The sequence below is a fragment of the Salvia hispanica genome, chromosome 3 (assembly GCF_023119035.1).
Source record: "Salvia hispanica cultivar TCC Black 2014 chromosome 3, UniMelb_Shisp_WGS_1.0, whole genome shotgun sequence".
Taxonomy (NCBI): domain Eukaryota; kingdom Viridiplantae; phylum Streptophyta; class Magnoliopsida; order Lamiales; family Lamiaceae; genus Salvia; species Salvia hispanica.
In genome coordinates this window covers 27,548,444-27,574,671 of record NC_062967.1, presented here as the reverse complement: position 1 = coordinate 27,574,671, position 26,228 = coordinate 27,548,444, and the positions used below count along the sequence as shown (strand labels likewise).

Below are 26,228 nucleotides of genomic sequence, written 5' to 3'. Positions count from 1 at the left end.
GAAACAGTGAAAAATGACCATTTTCGAGATAAACGCTTAGTCCAGGGTTGTCTGAGGATATTTTGAAAGTCCAGAGACTAATGGCGAGATAAACGCATAGTCCAGACACTATTTTTGTAATTCACTCAAATAACAATTTAATATTTCATATATTTCACTAATACTATTAATAATGTGAGATTTACTATTCACTGATAATACTTCCCTTATATTTGCTCTTTCTCTCCCGCTTTAAAACTTGTATTATCATTTTAAAACTTGCTATCCTTAAGGGACTGAATGAATAATATAAGCAAGATATATAGTTGTATAACATAGCTCTGATTACCAAATAAGTGTTCCTATACAAGTGTAAGTATTATACTAGTAAAATATTGTTACACAAGAGGTATAGAAAAAAATTCTCATACATCTTTGGGAATGCACAATAATTTATTCAGATCAGAGGCGCTCCTCCGCCGCCCAATGTGGAAGAGCTGGGCTAAAATGCGCAGCCACAACTCTCTTGTTGAGAAGCTCCACCATTTCCTTCAACTTCACACACTTGGGCGTTTTATACTGACTAAAAGTAGCACTCCTCTTCTCCACAGCATAGTCCATCAGCTCTTCAAAACTCCCCCTCTCCACAATCCGAATCTCCAACGGCCCGATCGACTTGTCGACCACCCGACACCGCCGGTACACTGAATCCATTGCCTCCTCCATCGCAAGGCAACACTGCTCAACCACTTCGCCACTAGGCCAACCATCCGGATCCTTCAACAGCAACTCCCAGAATATCACATAGTGGCCAGGGATCGTCGTGGTGTCCGCGTAGCTCGTGTAGTCCACCACGACCACTTTGGACTCGTCGAGCAGTTTGTACGCCCTCTCCACCGCGCCCTGAAGAGTGGTCTCGTCGGTTTTATCCGCATCGATGCTGAGCAGGACGTTCCGCCGCGCGAGGAACCGAAACTGCGGCGCGGAGTTGTGGAACCCGGTGACTCGGAAAATGTCGCCAACTCTGTACCGGTACAGACCGTTGTAGGTGGTGACGACGAGCTCGTATTCCTTTCCTATCTCAACGTTCACCATGTCCACCGTTTCGGAAAACTCCGGGTCGTCAAGAGGCAGGAACTCCATGTAGGCTGCCTGTGGCATGAACGTATAGGAGACTTCGGAAGGATTGCAGAAGGGATCGAAATTAATTCCGACCGCGCACTCCGACGAGACGTACACAGTGCTGACCACCGGCAATCCGCCGCTGTAGTAATCAACGGTTGGGATATATTGTGACATCGAACCGGTCACTATCGTGTCAATAAATTTGGCATTAGGCCAAATCCTAGTGATGATCCCTTCCCAGTTATCCTTCTCGCATTCCCGTGCTAGCAAGTTGGCCAGCTCCGGTTCGGGCCGCAGCACCCGGCCCATGCACCCGCGGATCGCTTGATCATCCACTCTCGAGTCGAGCGACCCGGTCCGGATATCACGAGTTAGTTCTCGCCAGTTGAGCTGGAGAAACCTGATGACCCGTAGTAGGCCTGAGGCAAAGATGGCCCCGACTCGGATAATACGTTCCCGCTCATAAAGCCCGCAGAGCATCTGAGTATACATGCTCTGGAATATATCCTCACAGCACACGGCTTCATACGGGCTTGATGATGACTTCATTGCATCAGCAGGCATATTTTTTATATCGACTTTGAATAACCTGGTGATCGCGGAGCGGACCATGAGCCCACCCTTCGTCCTTCTCTCGGGCTTTATAAACATGAAGTGCAGGGATTTACCTTCGTCCAGCCCCTTCACGTGCCTGTTCTGTCATAACAATTCTTAAGAAAATGCAATCAATGTATATATATTTAGGGAGTGGTTCACTTCAGTGGTTAAATGAGAATAATATCAGTTCCTTGATACATTTATATCAGTTGGTATCTCAAAACCCTACAAATATTCATGAATCAACGAACTAATATACTTCAGCAACTAATATGTTTCATGAAACTGATATAAAATGTATCAACGAACCGATATAGTTCTCATTTTAAAGAAACATATCAGTTCTGAAATGAACCATCTCCTATAGTATAGTACTATATATTTGTGTGATTACCGGTTGAGAATAGCACGAGCAAGAAAGAATTGCTTTAGTCGGATATCCTGATCTTGTTTAATGGCTGGAATGAGTTTTCCTTCGCCACCTGAAGTTCCGCTGCTGTTGAAGCAAAACAGAATTGCTGAGAACAAATTCAAGCAGGGGAAAAGCAAATTTCATCAGCACCTGATGATGAAATCAGAGACGGGTTGTGAGGTCAAAATCGGGGAGCGATCTCCGTCAGCTATTCGTCGGATGAAAGGCAGGATATCTTCATAGGTTACCACCGGAACTTTTGACTTGAACGCCTCCCGATCCGTGGCGCCATCGAGATTGAAACGCTTCAGATATTCAGTCTCTCTGTTTTCGGATAGTATTCCGGCTAATGTAGCTTGCTGCACCTTGTCCGCATTCTCAGTCACTTCTTCGATGAATTGAAGCGCTTTTGCATCGTCCATAGCTGCTCAATTATACTGCAAAAGCCTATAAATTTACTGAGCTTCAAACTCCTTTGAATTTATACAGCAAAAGCCTGCAAATTTACTGAGCTTCAAACGCCTTTGAATTTTATACAGCAAAAGCTTATGAATTTATTGAGCATCAAACTCCTTTGAATTTATACAGCAAAAGCCTATAAATTCACTACAACTCAAAACTCCATTGTTTTATTGTCACTATCAACTGTGTCGAAAATTTTGGCAGATTTAAATTAAATGCGTGACGTTTTGGATAATTATTTAATGAATTTAAAAAATGAGTTTCGTGACTCAATATATTGCAGCTTAACAACAACTTGAAGCAGCTGAATCATGAGGCTTAAAACGGTGAAAGAGAAACCCTAGAGAAATTTCATCAAAGCATCGAAGATCATCGCCACAGTAAAATTGATGTAGGCAAACAAAGCGAACCTAAATCTACCAACTAATTCTATAATAAAACACCAAATATCAACAATCGGTTAGCTCGAGCTCATCACGAACTTTAAAAAGAGCTTGTAGAGTTGAGGGAAAGAAGCATTACCAGCAATTTCAGGAATGGCAGAGTTCTCTGGAGGAGATTGAGAGGCGATGAGATAAGAATACTGATCTTGACTTCGAAATATAATGGGATTTTCAAATTTAATCGAAGACGCATTTTGAAGATTTGCTATCGTTTTGTTTTTGTTTTTTATATGACCTCATCACTCCTTTTCATTTCATTTTTTGAGCAAAATCGAATCAACAAATTACATTTTTTGAAGATTAAAATCGAACCAAATTGAAATATCAATAAAAAACCAAAATTGAAATTCAAGCTATATAATATAACGATTTGAACTCAAACTGTATATAATATCCGAAAAGTCAAAATTGAATAAAATTACTTCTACATCCTTATATGTAACGTAGGAATTAATAATTTTTTTGTGGAGTATACCTACTTTTATCTATTCCCTCAGTTCCTTCATAATTGAGTCATTTTTCTATTTCGGAAAGTTCCCTTATAGTTGAGTCATTTCCATTTAGTAACTTTTTTCTCTTTCTTACTTTACTCTCTCTTACTTTATTCTCTCTACTTTATTCACTTTTTACTTTATTCTCTCTACTTTTTTCTCTTTCTTACTTTTTTATCTATTTATTTAACACACTCAACATTCATTTCTTAAACTCCGTACCAAAAAGTTTCGCCTCAACTATGAGGGAACGGAGGGAGTATATGATTTCGTGATTAAGTTTGATTGAAGATTACAACACACTCTAATATCAAAATTCTGATATGCTACATACTTAATGTTTTTATATTTATCGAAAAAGGCTCGAGCTTGCATGCGACGATCAAAGGCTCGAAATAAATGGTTAAAAGTCAAACCGCAAAATAAAAAATAAAAAAATACAATAATATCCCCAACTAAAAAATTAAAGGCAAAACAACGCCAACAACCTAAAATAACTAAGACAACGCCAACGGCTTAAAGTAACTAAGAAACACAAGCAACAATAACAACGGCAAAACTCGAGCTAATGCAATAATGCATGATTGGGAACCGAGGACACAAGCTTGGTATCAATCATCACTCTAAAATCTGATAATTTTCACTCAATCGATTGACAACTCCGTTGTGTGAGAAAGGTTTGGACACCCACTTCTATTCAACAACACAAGTATCCAAAAATGTCTTCTTTTTCCGGTCTCTTAGTTTGACTCAAATATTTGAAAAATCATTTTATTCCGTACGTTCCAGATCAACTAAGATATACTCATTGTTTAGTTTAACGTTATTTATTTGTTTTATACTATATTTAATTACATTATAATACATTAAAAATTGTTATTAATATTTTTAATTTTGTAATTTTTATAAAAAAAAGCTCATTTTTTTCAATAATTTAGTTACATGAATAAAATGATAAATCAAGCTAGATAAGTAGTACTATATGTTACTTTCCAACATCAAAATATGAAAAAGATGTCATTGACTCATTCTAATTTCTTTACAAAAGAAATCCACCTTATCAAAAGATATTCCGGCAAAATAACACAACCAAAATTTCAACTTCAATATTAAAAAATTAAAAATCAGATCAAAACCCCAGATCCTTTTAAAGAAAATGCACTCAATACACTATAGTTCAAATTACATGAAATGACATATATATAAAAGTGTGTGCAATAAAATTTAAATCACCCAAACCCATATATAAAAATTTGTAATTAATTTTTATATTAAGTAGCCGTTAATTTAGACAGTAACGCGGTAAAAGAGTTCGAATTGCAAACACAAATTATGGCATAGAAATTTTCATAATGTTGGTAAATAAAAAACAATTAGAAATGAAAACATCTAATTTCACCCCATGCGTGCATGCAGAAATATAAGCAAAATATTGATCGAAAATTGAAAAATCCCTAATTTCCATCCGCGAAGGCGAAGCATACGAGTACAATCGATTCATCCCCAATTCGAAAAACCCTAACAACAATGAACAATAAAGCAATTCAAAATTCTCGAGATCTCAATTATACAATTATTCGATTCGCAATGAATGAATGAAAAATTCAACATCAAATCAACATCGATCGATCAGCGCCGCACCTTCTTGTGAAAATTCCGGTGGCAGTTGCAGGCGGCGCACCTCAAGGCGGCGGCGGTGCCGTCCTCGCCGGCAGGCATGAACTCGCAGCAGCCGTCGACGGCGTACTTGCCGATGCTGGCGGCGTGGTTTTTGCGGCACTCCTCGTAGGTGACCTCGCGGTCGAGCTTGGAATTGAGCTTCCTCTCCTTGGGCTGCTGGTAATTCATTTTGGATCTGGAAAGGTATTGGAGAGGGGAAGCGAGAGCGTAGATATAGAGATAGAGCGATGTGATGTGAATTAGGATAATGATGCAGCGGCGTTTGAAGGAGGTAGGTGTGATTTAGAGGAAGGTGGTTGGGCGTGAGCAGTAGGCTCTGCGATAGGTGGCGCAGCCGATTTTGATTGATTTCTCGCCGGCATTGGTAGATCGATGTGAAAAGGTGGATAGCTTTCAATAATGGCCACCTTTTTCCATTACCAATTTATTGTTTCCATCTGCCAATTTTTCTCATTTTTTATTTAAATTTTATACTACTCTCGTCTCCACTATTTAAACATCCATTTTGATTTAAGAAATTATTTCACTATGGTTGGATCCCATTTTATACTACCTCATCTTTAAAAAATAATATTTTTTGAAACTTTTAATGCACAATTGGTAAGTGAGAGAGAATTGAGTAAAGTAAGTTACAAGAAGAAAAAAAATATTGGAAGTAGTGTTAGTGGATTGTATGATCTACTTTCTAAAATTGAAAGTTTATGTTTTTAAAGGTTGAACAAAAATGGAAATACAGTAGTTTTTATTTTTAAGAAACAACACTATTAGTTTTATATTCTTAAAATGTGAGTAACGATTTAGTGGAGTATTAGATTCATATCTCTAGAAAAAAACGGGCTTCCATTTCTGTTATTAGACCGAGGGTATCTACCGACGTGCCAAGTGACTACTCTTCGTGCTGATTTGTAGGAACCTTGAAGGATGGAACAACTGATTTAAGGATTTAAAGCTGCTTCATACCCAAAGACAATGATCGATCCCCTAATTATTTGGTTAAGGAAGAACAGTCCCTTGCCACTAGACCAGACCCTTAGATTTCGATTATTTTTAAAAATATTAATGTTTCTTTAAATTCGTGATGGAAATAGAGACTCATAGTATACATACTTGCTAAATCAATTGTCATACACATTTTTAATACACTTGGAAGTAGTCTTTGGATTATTTTTTGCTTAGTGAAGTTGTGTTTATTTGCACGTTTCGGTGATTTGATTGAACAAGGCAATAAAATAGGGTCATCAACTCAACATCATGATATAAATTGACACGACAACATGATATTAGGTTTGTGTCGATTGGTACAATCAACGAGTGATGTTTCCTTAGATATAATTAAAACATAGTAATTGCATCATAAAATTATTATCAAGTTATATGCTAATGCACAATTTATACATTATTTGTTCTATACTTTTATCTAGGACGTTAACATATTGTGAATGACATTAATTATGTTTTTATCACTATAAATTGACACTACATCGATGGAAAAATCATGACTGCTTCACTAACGACAGATCTCACCAAAATGTTCATCAAAGTGCCTTTTTAGGGCAAATAAACGTAGACACATAAATTATAATGGTGGTTTCGAAGATGCCTTATATCAAAATTATTTTAATCTAATAGTCCGTACACAAAGATTAATAATTTAGATGTCAAAACAGTGCGCAATAAGTAACCAAAAAGAGACTTTATTGCAATCAATAAATCTATGTGACCAAATTTTGTACAACCAAAAACTAATTTATTTGTATAAAAATAGGTTTATTTATGCATTATATTAAAATATATGGATGCATATATATGGAAAGTGTATAATATTATGGTCATATATTTATGATTTATGTATATTTTTTTTAACTTTTTGGAACCATTAATTTTATTTAGTGCATACTTTAATTCAAAATTTAAAAATAATAGAAAGAAAATTCAAATATAAAAATAAAAATGAGGTTAAATACTAACAAGTCTTTTTAACTTATCCACTTACTATATTTATGATTTTAATATATAATTAATACATCAAATATTAATATTACCTTATTTTGGTTGTACAAAATTTGGTTGTTTATCATTACTCTATTGCAATTAACATCAATTTTTTGTGTGTCGCCGAATTCCCACAATAATCTTGTGTGACAGTTTTAAATGACGTGGATATGATATGACAAAATTAGCGTTGAAATGACAATGAACCGATTAAAATAATGTCGTTTTGATAATCAATTATGTTAGAACTTTTAATATTCAATGTATTTTGTTGTTAAGCAACGCTTTTGTCTAGTTAGACATTTTGACATGCCATCTCAGATGACGGCAACTGGCAACATAGCTTTGGACATTTCGGTAATTTGGAAAAAATCTAACATTCAAAGTTAGGACAGTTGTTGGTAAAAGCCTAAATTGACATATAATTAGTGATAACTCGAACCTCCGACTATGATTTGCACGACTGTGATAACTCGAATCTCCGATATAGAAATATCTCAACTTCTTTTGCGTTTACCACATTCATAGCTAGGACAATTGTTGGTAAAAGCCTAAATTGACATATAATTAGTGATAACTCGAACCTCCGACTATGATTTGCACGACTGTGATAACTCGAATCTCCGATATAGAAATATCTCAACTTCTTTTGCGTTTACCACATTCATAGCTAGGACAATTGTTGGTAAAAGCCTAAATTGACATATAATTAGTGATAACTCGAACCTCCGACTATGATTTGCACGACTGTGATAACTCGAATCTCCGATATAGAAATATCTCAACTTCTTTTGCGTTTACCACATTCATAGCTAGGACAATTGTTGGTAAAAGCCTAAATTGACATATAATTAGTGATAACTCGAACCTCCAACTATGATTTGTACGACTGTGATGACTAGAATCTCCGATATAGAAATATCTCAACTTTTTTCGCACTAACTCATCATGTGGAACAACTCTATTAAACAGTACTAATACATATTATGGAGAGTATATATTACAAATTCAGCTGAAAAAATAAAACAGACTTAAACTACCCTTAATTTGTTTCAGAACAACTCGAACTCGAAACAGTCACCGGCATCCTGCGCCGGCGCCGGTTGCGGAATTTCACTCTCGAAGAACTCCGGTATCTGAGGGGGTACGGCGCAGCGTATCAGCGCCCAGTTCAGTCCATCGAAGAAAGGGTGCCGCTTAATCTCGGCAGCTCCGGTTTGCGTCCCGAGCCGATTCTCGGGCTCCTTCACCAGTAGCCCTCGGATCAGATCCCTCGCCTGGAAACTAACGATGGGGGAGTCAGGAAATCGAAGGTTCTGCAACACCACATTCGCTAGCGTCTCGTCGTTATTGGTACCCTTGAACGGCGTCTTCCCGTACAGAAGCTCGTAGAGGAAGACACCGAACGTCCACCAGTCGACAGCGCTGCCGTGGCCCTCACCCTTGATGATCTCGGGCGCTAAGTACTCGTGTGTACCGACGAAGGAGTTGGAGCGCGCCTCTGTTGGCTCGGCTACGAGCTGCGGGAGCAGCCTGGCTTGGCGTGCGGCGTCGGCTTTCAGCTTCCTTGCTCTGGCTGCCGAATTTAGCCCGGGGCTAAAGCACGAGACTTCGCACGAAGGCCCGGTGCAGAATGGATCGATGCAGTTGGAACCTGCACATGGACCCGAGATCCGGGGAGGTTCCATTGCTAATGAGGATGATTTTACGAGGGTTGGGTTCACGGAACATCTCAGGGACAGGTCGAAATCTGTCAGCATGATGTGACCGTCCTCACGGACCATGATGTTCTCCGGTTTTAGATCTCTGTACACAATGCCGAGCATGTGTAGATACTCGAGAGCGAGGAGGACCTCAGCAACATAGAATCTGCAAAAGGTAATTATGAGCAAAGACTATACGAACACGAAAATGCGGGCGTGGATAGGAAACGAAACAGAGTCTAACAGCTAAATAGAGAAAGGTTTGCTTTATGTGCCTCATCAACACGTCTATTATCATCGAATACGCTCAATCATCGGACACATACACGGAATGGTTCTTGACAGCATAGAATCATTTTGAATCAGAAAATGCAAAGTCGATCACAATAAGAGCAAAGGAAGTAACAGAAAGCAAACCGAGAAGGCCAGCAAACCAAACCTAATGACCTAGTGATGTTTTTCGGTATATATTACTATGCATAACGTATATCCGACAAAATCGCCAAGGTTTTATAGTTACTATACTATATTTGCTACTCATCCATTAGCTCCAAATATCGTATACCTCAGCACGTTCAAATATAAAATCTATATCCAAGCACTTTCTAAAGCCCCTTCAAAAGCCAGTGAATTTCCTCTTTATGTTTTGTATTAAGTGAATGCATTACTTTCTATGGCGTAAAAGCAGAAAACGAAAAACGAAAAACGAACTATGAGCCTTAAATACCATACCTTGCAGCCTGTTCAGGAAAATATCGACCGGGTTGCTTCTGCCTGAGCACATGTAGATCTCCACCGGGACAAAACTCCATAACTAAACAGGACAAATTATCCGAGGTAAACTGGGCGTAGAGAGTCGGGAGAAACGGATGATCCAGCATTTTGAGAATTTCTCTTTCAGTTTGAGCTCGAGGCATCTTTTTCCTTTTTGCTAAGAACTCATTATCCATTACCTTTATGGCAAAAAGGCATTCCGTTCTTATCAATTCAGCAAGATACACCGAACCGATATCTCCAGAACCAAGTTTTTTCAGTAGGTTGAAGTGATTCAGCCCTAGAAAACCATACTTCTTTCTTATGTGGTTGATTGCTTCCCACCTGACGTCCTTCGACATGTGCGGCTTATTATTGCACGTTGAGCCACTCAGATTGCTCTCGTCGCTGAGGCTCGTGTTGCTACTACTGAAGTCGCAATTACTGCTGTTCGAGCTCTGAGAAAGATCCCATTTTTCACCTTGTTTGGAAACCATGATACTTTTAGCAACAGAGGTATCTTTATTCGCATCAGAATCCGTGCCAGCCGTTGGAACCTGAACCCCGGCACTATCCAAGGGATCCTTGCAGGAATCCTTACTCGAATCCCTCAAAGAACACTGACACCTCTGGCAGATTACTTGCTCTGAACCATGGTCCTGAGCAGTATCTACGTCATGAGATCCTTTTGAGCTTCCATCAGTATATATCGTTACCTTCTTTGCTTTCTTTATAACGATGTTCTTGTTTCTGCCAACTGGCTTGACCGCACGAGATGTACCTTCTTTGTTTCCTTTAACCACACTGGATGAAGACACCGTCTGTAGCCTAGACTTCCGTCTTACCTTCGGTGCTGCCTTTTCAACTACATTCGAGGAAGCGGGAACTTCCTTGATGGGGACGTTCGCAGCTTTGCTTGAGCCAGAACTTTTCAGGTCTTCCTTTAGATGATTATCATGAGCATCGTCTCGGGGCAGAACAGAAACTGAACAGCAGTCTTCTTCCTGTAGGCCTACTCCCGAATTCTGCATATCAGCTTCCGAAACAGGTATTATTTTATTATGCGCAATGTTCAACTCTGCACCCTCCATAACTACGGCAGCCGGTCGAAGAGCAGAATCTTGAAGCTTCCGAGGCAGCTTGCTGGCAGAACATAAGCCAGTATCTTCTTTGACAGGAGACTTTCCTACATTGTCACATTCATCCAGTTGATGACCGGGATCTCGTGACTTATGTAGTTTATTCTTTAAAGTCGCTTTATCATCTAAACAGGGAGAAAAATTAGGACCTTGGAATGTTGACGGTGGCAAGGTTCCAGAAGAACACGAGGCACTCTGCTCCGGAACCAGAGATATTTCTATTCTTCGCGCCTCACTTTCAACAGAAGAGCAGCTAGATTCACCAGTTTCAATACCAACAGACCTGTACATATTCGCAATTTTCCCAGCTTCCGAGACCCTAGGAGATGCTGGCAGCGACAACCGTTTCATGGCAGCCATCTCTGCTGCCTGAGAAATGCATAATCCCCTAAGAGCCTGTTTCAAAGAGACGGGTTCAGAGAATCCAATTCCGGGAGAATGAGAACCAGCACCCCTCATCGGCTTCTTCGAAGCATTTCTCCTCACATCTGAAAGATCAAGACTCTTTGATGATCTGAGATTGACTGCTTCAAAAAGCTTATTGATGTCATCTTCCAGTGTCTTGTTCGGTCCTTTTCTAACGATCGGAGGCTTCTGACAATATAAAATACAGAAAGATTAGATTTTTACAAGAAATGAAAGGTAGTGTAACGCTAAACATTAATTAACAAACAAATTTCTCAGATAGATGCGATCAGCTGCGGTAAAACTAAGCTACCTGAAGGTTTCAGAGATCTAATATAAATATAAATTCAAAAGCTCACTCCTTTAATGAAGAAAATTGCTGCAAAATTTGAGCCTTTTCTCTCTTTTGAGATTGAGTGGAAAACCCTAAAGAGAATGATGGGCTTTTCTGATTCTCAGAAGGCTATTCGGTGGACAAGGATGTGAGAAGAAAGATGACAAAACTCCACTGTCTCTCTTCGTCTCTCTCTCTAGCATTATTTTCGAGGCTTGTTTTCTCACTTTCTGTGTTTTTTAATTACGCAGAAATTTGATTTATGGAAGTGGGGCCCACTTAGTCGTCTTAGGATTCGAAAATATTGTGAATAAATGTATATTACTATATGATATAAATATGATTTTATCAGTACAGGAATCTCGATTTTAACTGAATAATTTTTTTTATAAATACTCTAAATTACGAGTTCAAACAAAAAGCATTATATTTTAATATATGTTGTGGTTTTTTATGTATAGGGCTTTTAAGTGTTAACACTACTTCAACATTGTTTACTAAATTAAATGTATATTTAACTCAATTAAATAAGCTGCTTGCGAGGGTAAAAAGCATAATTAATTCAATTAATATTGAAGTAACGCTAGTATTTTTTTATTGCGGCATTTACACTGTAAATTTAATTCAATTAATTTTTATTTAACGCTAGTATTTTTTTATTGCGGCATTCACATTTTGACTGGATCTGTTGTTTTACAGGAAAATAATAGTATTGTTAAGAAATATGATTTGTGATAGATTAATTATATTGTGTTTGATAGTATCATAAAGTTGGTAGATTTCTAAACTTATATATTATTTTTAAAATTTATTTGTAATTAATAAATGTAGTACTATTAAATTATATATTAACATTCATAATATTGTTCTAATAATTAAAGTGAGATTTCTTAAAAGTAAATTATTACTACTGAGAACGAATATTAGGTTAGGCTAATATGGAGGTTTAGAGTTTGACTTTAGACCATTTTTGTATAAACATCTTTTCATATTCCAAATTTTTCTATCATATGAGAAATTTTAATGCTCTTTCATGTCGTTTTTGTTACACGAAATTTTGGGAAAAGGATTTGCGAAATAGGAACATTTCAAATCAATCAAATTATAATTCGTTTGTGTTTAGTAGTTTGTGCCACTCGGAATGCGTTATAGGAGATTCATTTAATGTAGGCTTCCATAATTCATAGTAGAGTAAAATAAATTATACGAATACTCTCTTACTATTACGTAGATCCTCATGTATATGGACGTAACACGGACGTAACACTTGAAATAGTTATATGTCAATCAGTATACTAAAATAAACTATAGGAGTACTCCATTGCTATGTAGAGCAATATATATATATCGATTGAATAATAAATGTGTAATTTTGATTAATAAACATATATTTTAATTATTAACAAAAAATTATCAGACATTTTATTATTGTAAATGAAACTATAGGTGTTACTAAATTGTAAATGCATGGTAGAATATTTTTTAGCAAACGATAAATGATAAGGCCAAAAGCAACATTTTACTCTAATTAATATTATTCAAACTTTATAGTTTGATTTGATTCAATATGGCATGTTTCTTTCAAGATGAATTTTTTATACTATGACAACTTTTGATGAATGGATTGAATAATTTCAACGTTGGTTGGCATCATGAATGAAAATGTAACGTAAACCAATATAATTAAATTTTTCTTCAAATGCTATCTTACCATGAAAATCGGTTGGTCTAACTACCAATTTTCTTTTAATTTCTTTTTCCATGCTCAATAATGTTCATTACTAATTTAACACATACTTTAACAATTAGAAAACGAATAATTAAATAGTTGGCAATGTTCATGCTATCTTCATCTTATAAATTCCTAGAACATTTTTATCAAGCTAGCTGTGATATTTAAATAAGGATATTTATTAAATTACACTTACTAAGAGAGTAAAACCCAAGTTTATTCATTACTTTAATTCCGGTAATTCTTTAGTCATACTAATAAATAGATTCAATACTAATAAATAAATGGGAAATTGGTCTCTAAAACCATGAACTTTGCCCAAAATTTGGTATTTCCCATGAACTTTGAAATTGGTATATAATATCACGAACTTTGCATTTTGTTTGGTATTTTCCAAACTCACTCAAATAAGATATTTTCATCAAAATCTTATTTAACATAGGCAACCGTGATATGTTTTATAATATTTGAAACCACTTTTTAAGTTCATAACATGTAGCATAAAAAGTCACGTTGAAAACCACGTTAATTTAATTGTGTCAAGTATGATAAAAGCCTCGTAAGTTAGTCAAATATAGTAATAAACATGCCGTGGGAAATACCAAACAAAATGCAAAGTTCGTGATATTACATACCAATTTCAAAGTTCATGGGAAATACCAAATTTTGAGTAAAGTTCATGGTTTTAGAGACCAATTTCCCTAAATAAATTCAAATTGATGATAGCAACATTTTACGTGGAAAGATTTTAGTATTTATTTATTTATTTTGTGTGTAAATAATATCTACGAACAATAAATCTGGCTGGCTGTCGGCAGATGAAGCCACACATAATGTGGTTGCCCAAATTAGTTAGAATATGTTTTCAAATAATAAATAATAATAATTAAAAGATTTTGTTTGGGGCCAATTTTAAATTATGTTAACCTATTATTTCAAATTATTTGTACAGCCAATTATATAAACATAGTATAATGATAGTTTTATTTTTATACCACGTCGTCCTATTGCCTCCAAATATGCTAAAAATTATTTGAATAGAAAATATAAATACCCAAACCTAAATTAGCTAGCAATAAAAATTAACAAAAAGCATCAAAATCATCGTATCGAATAAATAAACTATCTATCCAAAATTTTGTTGACGTAACGCATGTGTGTGTGTTTTAAATTGATTGTGTGACTCACTAGTAGCGCAAATCTATATTAAATTATTAATATTAATTATGCGATGACAAAAATAACTTTGTTTTAATTAATGAAACTAAAATATGTTCTTTTTAAATGTTCCGCCAATGCATATGCCAAATAATTAAATAAAAGTCCATATCTAAACAGGGATAGTTAGGCAATAGTTTATAAATAGTTGAATAAGAAGACAAATAAACATGAATAATTATTAATTAGGTAAGATTAGCAACAATTCATTAGTAGGGGAGGCTATGGCACGTCCCTTATTTCGAAACCACCTAGCATTTGGCAACCAACTCTTAATCCTCTTCAAAACATTGATTGGCAAATTTTCCTTATAAATAAAATAAAATAAACTATTTTACTATTGTATAATCCATAATAGCCTATATCGGTTCCAACAAGCAAAAAGCATGTAATATCATTTTTTTCTATATTAGAAAAAGGAGTCAAGAAATTAAAGGAATACAATTGAATTGCAATTGTATGTAGTCAACTGGGTCCTACTTTTTAGGTGCAATGCTTCACGTTCTACTATGTAACTTAATAATCATAATAGTTGACAATCATTTTTAAAAAATAATAGTAGTACTATAAATTTAGTTGACAAATCTTATCTTAGAAAATAAAGAAATACCCCCTATCATCGTTCGCTTTCCAATTTCCATTTAAAATTGTTGATTTAGCTATAATATAGGCAATTGAGTATAATTACGATTAAGTCGTGGTGTATGAATAAAGTCGATTAAAGTTATTTTCATGTATTTTTAATATTATTTAAATTCCAATAACAATTTTAAACATAAAGGAAATGACCCACACATCCAATGCATAGAATTAGCTATAAAAATAGATCAAGCAAATACTAGTAAGCATCGCACATGCACACCTCTATTTCATTAAATTTCACTCTTATTCCAAATTTATGTCATTTCACAAAATATTAAATGTGTAGCATAAATATATAATGGTGTACAATAATACTTTCTCTATTATACTACTAGAAAATAGTGTATGTTACGAATTTAAATAAAAGTTAGATAATGTGGTTAATGATTTGAAAATAAATTACTTTGTTGTTTTTATGATTATTAATGTCGACAATAATGGATCGATCACATATTTTTTGATATAAATAAGTGGGCCAAATGCGGATGAAAATATATCAAAAAATGATTCTTTGGAAATAGTAAATATGAATTATTTTATTGAATTAAAGGATCCAATATATGATAAAAAAAATTTATTTTATGTTTTCATATTCAAAATTTCCTAAGGTCTGCAAAATCACGTGGTGTATGTCAGAAATAGGGCTCATATAAATTGGACCTATTATTGATGGGTTAAAATTTCCAATCAACCACCATATGTGAACCACTATTTTTTCACACTGTAATATTATAAATAAATGAAAGCACAATAATTGAATATATGGGGTATAGATTTCAAAAATAATAATTTCACTTATCAAATCAGTGTCTACGAAAATAGTGAGAGACTTGCATCAAGATATTTATATGGCAATAAGTGTCATTTAAAAAAAAAGTTAAATATTTATATCTAATTATTTTGCCACTATTGTTGGGTTTTGTTTTTGTTAGGCTTGACCTAATAGTAGTATATAATTCAGGTTAAGTCTTTCTCTTTATTATGTATGAACATAAATGAAGCACATATACATTGACTTGAGATTCAACAAACGAAGGATGCATCTTCTCTTTAGATTCGACATGAATACATGTGGTTTAATTCGAATAAAATATATTTAGGACTTTTTTTTTCATTGGGCTAAGTTCGTGGGGATTTAATTAAAGTTAGAACATGATTGAGACATAATCGAAAGACCAGCTCGATTACTGTTGGTTGATGCTAACGTGAGGTTCCATTTGGCTTCTTCTAACGAGTTGTTGATTAGGGATCTGTGATGATGGTCAGTGTATTCGTTTTGTTTCCTTTTTTTTTTTTTTGATTAAAGGGTGTCACTGTTTCACTTATCCTGCTTGGTATCGTTGGTTTATGTGTTTTGTAATTGATCTTGCGCCTCTTTTTTGCTTGGACTGGATCTTGTACTGCTTTGCTCACGAGCCTTTTGGTTATATGGGAGAAAAGCTTGTAGCTAAAAGAAAAGAAGAAAAGTTGATGTGAACATAAGGTAGAAGAACTTTGGGCTAAAAACATAGTACTAGTACTCATGTCTAGGGGTCCAAACACCCAAAAACTAAGTACTTTTGGGCTCATCATGTCTTAGGTTTGAGTACATTGCCCTAAAGAAAAAATGGTCACTTTCTAAGTGGTCCATTTTGTGATAACTTCCTTTTAAGGCAGCCCCTGAAATTAAATTATGGCTATACTTTACTACTGCGACATAAAATGAGAGGAAATTTACTTAGTACTATATTCTTCTTCTTATTATTATAATTGGGGAACTTCTGAAATTTAGTACATAAGTCCTGATGAAAAATTAGAAGGCCACTGATATGATAGAAACACATCTCAGCTAATAAGATACTTAGGACTCGTTTGATAAAAAAGATGGGTGACGAATTATGAAGAATTGAAGGTTTTCGTTTATAATGACGAGATTGATTTTAATTTTAAAGTTAATGTAGTTTATAAAGAAGTTTTAAAAATGATGAGTAATTATCCATTGTGTTTAATTCTTTATTGTGAATGATTTTTATCTTCCTACTCTATGATTTAATGTTTAAACATTATATTATGCGATTTGTTTTAAATTTATTATGCTTCAATATTGATTTGTATAGATTTTTGATTCTCACATAACTAAAATTGTTACTCATATGGTTCATTGTTAATGTTGATTCTAATTTTATTTAATTAATTTAAAGTTGAAAATTAATATTTTAAAAAAATATTAATCTGTGCATAGCACAGACGTGATACTAGTTATTAGTAAATGATGAGTTCACAATAAATAAATATAGACTAATTTTTATGAACAATCCTAAATAAAAAACATAATTATTTTTTTAAGTAATACTAGCATAATATTTACCCCAAAGTATTAAGGTTCTCAGCTAGATATAGGGCATACAATAATGGAATTTCAATTGGATAATTACCTTTCTATTTAGTAGCCCAATCTATGAATCCTGCAGGCTAGTTATTAAATTACTGTATTGGGTCAATGTAGACAAAATAGATGGGTTCTTTACAAGAATTACAATAAGACTAGGTAGTGACAAACGCACATAATTGTACGCACATAACTGAACTCTTTTTAACATTTTACACTGAAAACCATTTTAAAAATATTAATTAATTTAAAATAACTTTCATACTAATCATTGTGTAACACTTTGAAAAAAAAATTAAATTTTTACTTAAATATTTATATATTTAAACACTTTTTTTACTAAATATTGTATAGTTAATTCAAAAAATCATGCTACGATTCGGCATAAAATTTCTATATCGCTTCTTTCTTTTTGCTACATATAATATAAGTAAATAACAAAATTGATTTTTAATTAAATTCACTTAAATTTAAAAATTTAAGAATATTATGTACATTTATCTTTTCTCAAGATTAAATTTAAAAATTTAAGACATAATCTAATTTGTTTCACAACAAATCATATAGGTGTAGTCGTGTAGATATTTTAATTTTGCCCGTTCTTGGATCAACAAATAATTAATAAATAAAATTGTATAGTTTACTATTCATTAAAATAAAAACTTATCATATTATCTTAAACGTTACTGAAACTAAAAAAAAATTATTTGTTACAATCTAACAAATACTAGTACTATGTTTTTATTTCGGAAGCGAAAGCTTATTTATTTTATTTTATATTTAAATCTATATTAAGTGATTTTTATTGACATTATGTCGAACAGATTAAAATTAAAAAATTCATAGTAAGTCCATATATGTGTTTTATTACTTATGTTTAAACTACTGAAAATAACTTGAAAAGAATCATTGTTAAACTAGTACTCCCTCCGTTCCACAGTAATAGAGATATTTCATTTTGTGCACTCATTTTGAAAAAGTAATTATAAATAGTTAAAGTGGAGAAAAAGTAAAATAAGAGAAATAATATTATAGATAAAACTCTTCTCTACATTATTCTTTCTCTTACTTTACTCTCTCTTCACTTTAACTATTTAATATCATTTTTTTCAAAATAAGTGCAGAAAATAAAATGTCTCTATTACTGTGGAACGGAGGGAGTACTAATCCTTAAAGAAATATTCCAAAAATTTCCTCCAAATATATGAAGTAAAGAACAATTTTACTTAGTAAATAGCCAACAAATTGTAGTAGGAATATGCATTAATTTTTCCATGCTAGTATTGAGAAATGATTACACAGTCAGCAGATTAAACGGCAGATACCGTGCCACGTGTAAGCCATTCATCTTCTCCACTACAGTCAATCCTCAACCAATCTACACACTGCGCCCGCTTCAACGCTATATATTTACACATTTCTAGAAAATTCTCCGCTTAAAGCAGCTCAAAACTGAAAATATCTCCAGAATTTTACTGAATCTGTTCAATGGCGGAGAAATCATTCAAGTACGTGATCCTTGGTGGAGGTGTTTCTGCTGTGAGTATTTATTTTTTCAGTTCAATTTTTTTCCATTTTGCATTTTTTTGGGTATTTTATCGATCTCGATGGCGACTGTGAATTCAGCTATTGATTGGTTTAGGTTTTTACATATAAAATGAAAAAGAAAATAGAAGATGAAAGGCTTATGCTTGTTATTTTACCAGTATTAGATTTAATGTTAAAGTGTATCGGCGTGGAATTTTTTTTCCCGGAATAAATGCTGATCTTCAGTCCTTTGTTGCGATTGATTATGTGTATTGGATTAAGAGATGGATGATTACGAATTTACAACGTGTCTTGATAGTTATGTGAAGTTAACAGGATGTGGAAACAATTGGAATTGATTTGTTAGTGTACTGTGTTTTTGCGGCTAACTTGAAACTGACTTGTAATTTTAGGGATATGCTGCTAGGGCGTTCGCTAAGCATGGAGCGAAACATGGCGAAGTTGCTATCATTTCTAAAGAGGCGGTATGCACTCAAAGCTATTTATTCAGATTTCTGTTGTTTCTTCAGCAATTTTGAGCTATTAAGCTTTCTGTCTATCATGTGCTACTCTGTGCTGTGACTGCTGTCAAACATTTCAAGAAAAAGCTTAGCATTTTGCTTCCTACCAATTTATGCATCACAGAAAAGAGTATAGTGAATGTCAACTTCATGGAGAGAATTCTGTTACCAAGTCCTACTTGCCTATCCTTAACATTCTATTCATCTATTTACATATGTTGGTAAATCTCTGTAGCATGTTGAAAGATACTGTGTATTTCGGTTTTTTGGTTATTTATTTTGTTTGCTATCTGCTGGTATATTTGCCTAGTCCTTCCTGACATGGAAATGCATTTATTTTCTGTTGTTATTTTACTTTCCTCCAGGAACTGCAAGACTCCCAGGATTTCATGTGTGTGTTGGAAGTGGTGGAGAGAGGCTCCTCCCTGAGTGGTATATGGAGAATGGTACTTGTTTTTCTTTCTTATTAATAATAATATTTGCCTGAGGCAGTTCTACTATTGGCAGTCTTTTGGGTGATGACATATTGACATGCATCAATCATATTGCTCCGTAGTATCTCTTGAATGAGATTCAAATAGAACTTCTCCTCAATTATCATGTCATTATTATTTGCAGGGATATCTTTGATCCTTAGCACAGAAATTGTCAAAGCAGATCTCGCTTCAAAGACCCTTACCAGTTCAGCTGGGGAAACTTTCAAGTACCAAACACTTATCATAGCTACTGGTTCTACTGTTAAGTATCGTTCTTGAATTGTAACTTTCATCTTTTGACCTGATCTGGTATCAGCTTGACGCTGTGTTTCTCATCTCTGTGTTGTTTTGATCAGGTTCTTAGATTGACAGACTTTGGCACACCAGGAGCTGATGCTAAAAACATCTTTTACTTGAGAGAAATTGATGAAGCTGATGCACTTGTGGCTGCAATCAAAGCAAAGAAAAACAGTAAAGCTGTGGTTGTTGGGGGAGGATACATTGGTCTGGAGCTAAGTGCAGCTTTGAGAGTCAATGATATTGATGTCAGCATGGTTTTCCCCGAACCTTGGTGTAGTAAGTTATACTATTCGTTTTTGTTACATTGTTTTGTTTCAGAAATTTGTTAAAATAACTTGATTCATGTGAAGGCAACCAAAGTGATGATACATGAGATGAGATGAAGTGCTTTAGATATAAGTAAACTCCGGGACTTAAATTAACACTGCTTAAATGTTTGATTTTGTAGTGCCCAGGCTGTTCACCGCTGGCATAGCTGCCTTCTATGAAGGTTACTATACAAATAAGGGTGTAAATGTCATCAAGGGCGCATTAGTTGTTGGATTTGAGACCAACGAGAATGGGGAGGTGAGCTTTAAAGCTTTCAAAACTTAAATCCTGATTACATACTCCATGACGAACTTCATTGGTTACCTGAAATTTTCTTTCCGCTGATTTCAGGTGAAGAATGTAAAACTTAAAGATGGTAGAGTGCTGGAAGCCGATATTGTTGTTGTTGGTGTGGGTGCAAAACCACTGACGCAATTGTTCAAAGGCCAGGTTGAAGAGGATAAAGGTGGCATCAAGGTACAAAACCACTTACATGATACATCGTTCTGCTCTTCATACTGAAAGCCTCAAGAAAAAATGAAGTTATATTGTTGATAATTGATATAACGCTATACCTTGCAGACCGATGCTTTCTTCAAAACAAGTGTACCCAATGTATATGCTGTGGGTGATGTTGCGACATTCCCCATGAAGATGTATGGTGACATTAGAAGAGTTGAACACGTAGATCATGCTCGCAAATCTGCTGAACAGGCTGTGAAGGTTGGTGCAGGCACATGTAAATATCATGTGGAGTGAAAAACACTTTTGACATTATGCCATTTTTTTTTGCAGGCAATATTTGCGAGTGAAGAAGGGAAATCCGTTGGTGAGTACGAGTACCTCCCTTTCTTCTATTCTCGATCATTTGACCTGTCGTGGCAGTTCTACGGTGACAATGTTGGTGAGAGCGTGGTGTTTGGAGACAGCAGCCCAGCGTCCTCCAGCCACAAGTTCGGATCATACTGGGTGAAAGACGGGAAAGTTGTGGGGGCGTTTCTGGAGAGCGGTAGCCCCGAAGAGAACAAGGCCATAGCCAAAGTTGCCAAGGTTCAGCCTCCAGCAGACAGCTTGGATAAGCTGGCCTCGGAGGGTCTCACCTTCGCAAGCAAAGTTTGAATAATAATGAACAAAAAGAAGGGAGATTGATCCAAAACGGCGGCGGATTGATCTTGTCCATCTCTAAATCAAGAACCTCTTCAAATCTCGAATCCTCCATGCAGAAAACCCCAAAATCATGGCCTCCATAGCTATAATCCTCATCAATCCTCTCCCAATAATCATCCGTGAAATAAATCGCATTCTTCCTCAATCCCACTGCCGGCACCACCGTCGTCTCATTCCCGCCCATAAACATCGCACAATCCCCCAAACCCTCCACCTCAGCCCACTCCCCTCCGCTGACGTCAGCCCTAAGCACCCGAAACCCCATTGTCCTGTACGGACACACCAGCGGTGCCGCCATGTAGTCCGTCAGCGTGTCTCCCTCGTACACCGCCTCCCCGTCGTACCTCACAAACTCCCCGACATACCTCACCGCCACGATTATACCGCCTCTGGAGGCGAGGGCAAGGTACAATTGAGACGAGTAGAGATCACGCGGGAAGGCCTCCTTCGCGAGACGCAATGAACTAGGGAAAGAAGCCCTAATTATCGCCGTCTTTGTAGGAGAATCATCGTTCAAGTTCCAGGACTCGACTTGCAAACCGGGGGCTAGGGCGAAGAGGGTGTTTGTTGCATCGCAGCATACAGCGTCGTAGTAGGTCTCGGTCTGGTTGGGGAGGTCATGCCACGTGGAGTCGCGGTTGCGGGAGAAGGAGAGCTTGGCGTTAAAGAGGGGGGTTTGGATGGCGACGGCGGCGTAGGTGTGGGGGCGGAGGGAGGGGTCTTGGGAGAGGATGAGTTTGGTTATGTTGGGGTGGTTTTGGGGGAGGTGGATTAGGGTTTGGGAGAAGGGGTTGAAGAGGAAAGGGTTTTTTAGGGTTTGGTCCAAGAAAGCAAGCCACCCTTTGGAGGAACCAATGCATTGGAATTGTGTGTTTTTGAGGCTTGGTGGGAATTTGAGGTTGTAGGGTTTGTTGTTTTTGAGATTGTAGAATGAGAGGTGTTGGATTTCTTGGCTGTTTTCATCGGCAATGGGGAGCATCAAGAATGATGAACCAGATGAAGAAGCCATTGATGAGAGATGAGAGTTTGGTCGAGAGAGAATTTGTGAGGAAATTTTAATTTTAGGGGTTTAGTATATATAGACAACCAAATTCAATTAGGAAAGTTTCCTTTAGAAAACTATCCATATCTGATTATGTTCTTTCATCTTTCAATTTTATTTGTTGTAAGATAAAAACGTTTTTGAAATAGGAGAAACAATCAATTAAAAAACCTAAACTATTAATTAAAATGTCCAAAGTCCAAACCATATATTGAATCGAGTATATATACTCCTACTATACGTACAATTGATATGTGTTACGATTTTCCTCACGAAATGACGTAGTACATGCTATTTTACTAATAAAATGACAAAAAATAAATTATGCAGCTCATGCGATTGTGCGAATCAAACAATTTCAAGTGATAATGCAATTATATATGCAAAAATCAAAGGTTCACTATAAAAAAAACACGGCTAGAAATATTTTTCATTCAATTAGTGACGTACGTAACGTTAATTTAAATTTCTAACTACATTGTGGTTTGGAAAATATCATCATTTTTTAAATAACTAATTTAGTGTCACACTCCCATTTTATTTTCTTCATACCAAATGATAAAGTATAATAATATGAAATCCAAATTCGTAAATTTTATAGTATAAAAAGTAAAAAATCAAATAACTTTGAAAATAAAAATAAAAAAAATTAAACAAATACGTACTACATATTGATGAAATAATTAGAAAACATTGGGCTTATATTCATAACTATTGGGCCTTAATAAAGAGAGAAAACAGAAAAGCAAAATAAATATTTCTAAAATTCTCCCTCATACTCACGCCGCCGCCGGAATTCCCCGCCGCCGGTCCAATCAGGTCAAAGAACAGACCGTTGGTATACTCTAGAATTCATTTAGGTAAAAATCTGCGTCTCTTGCTCCAATACGCCTCCATCTTCTCTTTTCTACTTTTTTTTTAAATTCAGCATATTTGCAAATTCAGTGCTTGCGTTCTCTGCCATGGGAGCTCCGAAACGACACCGTAGCACCAAGGACGAGGAGAAACTCACTTCCAAACAGAGGAAAACTGGTAAACATGGAGGTATTAACAGCATATTTGAGGTTGCAAAGTTTCCCCCTTATAAAATTTGTATTGTGTAGTGCGTGCAAAAAAGTTACACGAGGAGGTGGAGCAGCAATTAGATGAACATTCAGAGGGCGAAGAAGCAGAATTAGTTGCCAACACAAACACAAAGCTGACAGTATACGACAGTTTATTGGAAAAATTGGGTACACAGAATATCTCTGTTGCAGACGCACTCAGAAGAAGGTAAACCGAATTTATGTCTTTGGATTTTTAAGTTGCATGTTCAATATTTTGTGCATTCTATTTTTGTAGGACCTATTCATCCAATCCATATACAGATTAAACTCTAAAAGCAATAATACTGCTACCAACAGTATGAGGCTTAGTGAATATTGAAAAGCATTGCACATTTTTTGCAGAGACTTAACGGCATTAAGATTTGGGATGCTGTAGTTGCTGTTTAATTTATTCTGATGGTACTTTTTTGGGGTAGGCAAAGAGAAGAGCAAGGGGAAAGTGATGAAGAAGACGAAGAGGAAGACAGTGATCCAGAATCCATTGACGAGCTGGAAGAAAATGCTGATGATGACGACGACGACGCTGATGATGGTAATGACATAATGGGAAATTTTTCTTCAATAACCTTGGGTTCACCATTCCCTAGTTATGCCCTATGTATAGAGATTAAGAAACTCAAACTCGGATATGATCGAGAAAGGAACTTCATGGACTATATACATGTGCTGCAAAAGTAATTACCGATATTTGTTTTGCTGATTGGTTTGCTCTTCCGTAGTTCTATAGAGCAATAATTATTTGTAAACTTTTTGAAACTCCAAAGTAGAGATCTACTCAATTTTTTCCGGTTCTGTTGCATATAATTTAAGTGCTTGTCACAGGCATCGATAATCTGTTTTGAGTTCTAACCATCATTAGCCTTTTTGCTTTATGTAGGAGATGATAGTGTGTCACCTGGGAGTGACATTGCTGGAAAAGATAAAGACAACGTGGAACCGAGTGAAGATGCTGGGGAAGATGATTATGATGTAATATCTGACTCAGACGAAGAAGCCATATCAGTAGCAAACAATCAAACCCTTTCAGATGCATCTTCAAACAGGTATAATGCTGTTTATTAACACGTCACTTTCCTGTATATGCCATTATGCCCATCCCTCATAGCATTAAAATTGTTACCAAGGGTTAGAATATTAATTATTTTTAAGGAAGAGGGATCAGGGATGTTTTCCACACTTGGATATTGATTCGAACTAGCAGCATTATGAACCATATGGAAATCTGAATGTATTCTACTGCTGGTTAGAGCGCTTCCTGATATGATTGAATCATTGAAATAACTATTAAAGTTTTTGATGATGAATGTCGCTGGACTTTTTTTTCATGATGTTACTTCAGTTTAGCTTCACTTTTTCTAGCAAAAATCATGAGTCATATTCTTCTGCTCACATCACTATTTGTGCCTGTGATCAATTCCTAATTATGTCATCCAGAAGGGCATAATTTTGAACTTGATGCTTATGCTTTAGTTTTGTAGAAGAAATCTATGTAAGTTTTTTGGTGTCTCTGACATTGTCTTCCTTTGAAGCCAACTAAAGAATTGTACAAGATTATCAGTGTGTAAAGATGCCCAAGCTGATAACTAGCTGACTGGACGACTGAAGAACCTTTTTTTTAGACTTGGAGGCTTATGGATACTATGCAGGCTCTCTCCTCAGAAATACTATACATTGTATTTAATGCTAAAGAATTATGTCCACTGATACAAATTGTGTTGCAGTTTAGTTCTTCTTCTAATTGTTAACTTTTTGTGGGTATTTGGAAATGCAAAATGCTATTTTACAATTGAATTCTTGCTTCTTGTTTCATCCTTATAAACTTTACATTAGAGTTTTCTCTGCTTGCAGCAACTTTGACAATCATTTGAGTTACAAATTGGTATCCACCGAGGTGGACTCATTGTTGAAAAGGAAATGGAAGTACACATGGAAGGTGCCAACTATTAACATGGCAAACTGTCATTGGAGGGGAACAGGAGAATGCATTAATAAGGTTTCTCAAACCTTTTGGTTTTCCCTTTATGTTTTTACTTCATGTGATATCAGATATTTGATTCTCAGTTCTCTAGGTTTAACATTTCTCAGTGAACAATTATTTTCTTGAAATTTATATGCAGTGGTTGTTTCCTTTCCTCCTTATTCACACATCCATAGCTGTTCAACCTGTATGCTCTGTATGCATGCTTCTATTGCAAGTGTCAAACTCTTTTTTGTTGAAGTCAGTAATTTGAATTGAATGAGCTGATAAAAGTTCATGTGCTTTGGAAGTTAGAACACAGCATAGTTTTGGTTCAACCGGCTACAG

The 26,228-nt window shown here is 35.5% G+C and overlaps 6 protein-coding genes across 10 annotated transcripts; 2 read left to right on the top strand and 4 right to left on the bottom strand.

The window, feature by feature from the left end:
* Positions 1-305: 305 nt before the first annotated feature.
* On the bottom strand, positions 306-3,256 carry LOC125211878 (probable indole-3-acetic acid-amido synthetase GH3.1). 4 transcript variants are annotated; one of them, XM_048111834.1, is made up of 4 exons: positions 3,098-3,256; positions 2,264-2,609; positions 2,096-2,194; positions 306-1,795 (listed from the first exon to the last, which is right to left on the bottom strand). In XM_048111834.1, exons 2-4 carry the CDS (start codon positions 2,533-2,535, stop codon positions 442-444), a joined length of 1,725 nt encoding a protein of 574 aa, XP_047967791.1. In that variant the 5' UTR covers positions 2,536-2,609; positions 3,098-3,256; the 3' UTR covers positions 306-441. The 4 variants fall into 4 exon arrangements, with proteins under 4 accessions (XP_047967791.1, XP_047967790.1, XP_047967788.1 ...); XM_048111833.1 differs by having other exon boundaries at positions 2,096-2,197; positions 2,264-2,550; positions 3,098-3,254; XM_048111831.1 differs by having other exon boundaries at positions 2,096-2,197; positions 3,098-3,253.
* A 1,685-nt stretch (positions 3,257-4,941) lies between these two features.
* On the bottom strand, positions 4,942-5,598 carry LOC125211881 (mini zinc finger protein 1-like). The gene is made up of 2 exons (XM_048111837.1): positions 5,151-5,598; positions 4,942-5,027 (listed from the first exon to the last, which is right to left on the bottom strand). The coding sequence occupies exons 1-2, from the start codon at positions 5,355-5,357 to the stop codon at positions 5,007-5,009; spliced, it is 228 nt and encodes a 75-aa protein (XP_047967794.1). The 5' UTR covers positions 5,358-5,598; the 3' UTR covers positions 4,942-5,006.
* A 2,494-nt stretch (positions 5,599-8,092) lies between these two features.
* LOC125211877 (serine/threonine-protein kinase D6PKL1) lies at positions 8,093-11,228 on the bottom strand. 2 transcript variants are annotated; one of them, XM_048111830.1, is made up of 3 exons: positions 10,926-11,228; positions 9,617-10,823; positions 8,093-9,050 (listed from the first exon to the last, which is right to left on the bottom strand). In XM_048111830.1, exons 1-3 carry the CDS (start codon positions 11,134-11,136, stop codon positions 8,234-8,236), a joined length of 2,235 nt encoding a protein of 744 aa, XP_047967787.1. In that variant the 5' UTR covers positions 11,137-11,228; the 3' UTR covers positions 8,093-8,233. The 2 variants fall into 2 exon arrangements, with proteins under 2 accessions (XP_047967787.1, XP_047967786.1); XM_048111829.1 differs by having other exon boundaries at positions 9,617-10,845; positions 10,930-11,228.
* Positions 11,229-18,873: 7,645 nt separating this feature from the next.
* LOC125211769 (monodehydroascorbate reductase-like) lies at positions 18,874-21,727 on the top strand. Its single transcript, XM_048111689.1, has 9 exons — positions 18,874-19,014; positions 19,416-19,508; positions 19,879-19,969; positions 20,142-20,260; positions 20,356-20,575; positions 20,748-20,866; positions 20,960-21,085; positions 21,191-21,331; positions 21,404-21,727. Exons 1-9 carry the CDS (start codon positions 18,964-18,966, stop codon positions 21,725-21,727), a joined length of 1,284 nt encoding a protein of 427 aa, XP_047967646.1. The 5' UTR covers positions 18,874-18,963.
* A 63-nt stretch (positions 21,728-21,790) lies between these two features.
* LOC125209757 lies at positions 21,791-22,784 on the bottom strand. Its single transcript, XM_048109339.1, has 2 exons — positions 21,971-22,784; positions 21,791-21,858 (listed from the first exon to the last, which is right to left on the bottom strand). The coding sequence occupies exons 1-2, from the start codon at positions 22,782-22,784 to the stop codon at positions 21,791-21,793; spliced, it is 882 nt and encodes a 293-aa protein (XP_047965296.1).
* A 752-nt stretch (positions 22,785-23,536) lies between these two features.
* On the top strand, positions 23,537-26,011 carry LOC125209755 (nucleolar transcription factor 1-like). Its single transcript, XM_048109338.1, has 7 exons — positions 23,537-23,677; positions 23,763-23,861; positions 23,921-24,089; positions 24,340-24,455; positions 24,801-24,966; positions 25,772-25,916; positions 25,970-26,011. The coding sequence occupies exons 2-7, from the start codon at positions 23,780-23,782 to the stop codon at positions 26,009-26,011; spliced, it is 720 nt and encodes a 239-aa protein (XP_047965295.1). The 5' UTR covers positions 23,537-23,677; positions 23,763-23,779.
* Positions 26,012-26,228: the final 217 nt, after the last annotated feature.

What these genes read in the sequence shown, in the direction of transcription:
- LOC125211878 (XM_048111833.1), bottom strand. Translation starts at nt 2,535, where the DNA reads ATGGACGATGCAAAAGCGCTTCAATTCATCGAAGAAGTGACTGAGAAT. An exon ending in GTCTCTGATTTCATCATCAG is followed by an intron (nt 2,198 to 2,263) that starts GTGCTGATGAAA and finishes TTGCTTCAACAG; the next exon opens with CAGCGGAACTTCAGGTGGCG. An exon ending in GCTCGTGCTATTCTCAACCG is followed by an intron (nt 1,796 to 2,095) that starts GTAATCACACAA and finishes ATGACAGAACAG; the next exon opens with GCACGTGAAGGGGCTGGACG.
- LOC125211881 (XM_048111837.1), bottom strand. Translation starts at nt 5,357, where the DNA reads ATGAATTACCAGCAGCCCAAGGAGAGGAAGCTCAATTCCAAGCTCGAC. An exon ending in ACCGGAATTTTCACAAGAAG is followed by an intron (nt 5,028 to 5,150) that starts GTGCGGCGCTGA and finishes CATTGTTGTTAG; the next exon opens with GGTTTTTCGAATTGGGGATG.
- LOC125211877 (XM_048111829.1), bottom strand. Translation starts at nt 11,136, where the DNA reads ATGGCTGCCATGAAACGGTTGTCGCTGCCAGCATCTCCTAGGGTCTCG. An exon ending in CCTTGCCACCGTCAACATTC is followed by an intron (nt 10,846 to 10,929) that starts CAAGGTCCTAAT and finishes CCCGGTCATCAA; the next exon opens with CTGGATGAATGTGACAATGT. An exon ending in TTTCCTGAACAGGCTGCAAG is followed by an intron (nt 9,051 to 9,616) that starts GTATGGTATTTA and finishes TACCTTTTGCAG; the next exon opens with ATTCTATGTTGCTGAGGTCC.
- LOC125211769 (XM_048111689.1), top strand. Translation starts at nt 18,964, where the DNA reads ATGGCGGAGAAATCATTCAAGTACGTGATCCTTGGTGGAGGTGTTTCT. An exon ending in TTGGTGGAGGTGTTTCTGCT is followed by an intron (nt 19,015 to 19,415) that starts GTGAGTATTTAT and finishes TTGTAATTTTAG; the next exon opens with GGATATGCTGCTAGGGCGTT. An exon ending in TATGCACTCAAAGCTATTTA is followed by an intron (nt 19,509 to 19,878) that starts TTCAGATTTCTG and finishes TTGTTATTTTAC; the next exon opens with TTTCCTCCAGGAACTGCAAG.
- LOC125209755 (XM_048109338.1), top strand. Translation starts at nt 23,780, where the DNA reads ATGGGAGCTCCGAAACGACACCGTAGCACCAAGGACGAGGAGAAACTC. An exon ending in GAAAACTGGTAAACATGGAG is followed by an intron (nt 23,862 to 23,920) that starts GTATTAACAGCA and finishes TGTATTGTGTAG; the next exon opens with TGCGTGCAAAAAAGTTACAC. An exon ending in GCAGACGCACTCAGAAGAAG is followed by an intron (nt 24,090 to 24,339) that starts GTAAACCGAATT and finishes TTTTTGGGGTAG; the next exon opens with GCAAAGAGAAGAGCAAGGGG.
- LOC125209757 (XM_048109339.1), bottom strand. Translation starts at nt 22,784, where the DNA reads ATGGCTTCTTCATCTGGTTCATCATTCTTGATGCTCCCCATTGCCGAT. An exon ending in GGTGGAGGGTTTGGGGGATT is followed by an intron (nt 21,859 to 21,970) that starts GTGCGATGTTTA and finishes TGAGGATTATAG; the next exon opens with CTATGGAGGCCATGATTTTG.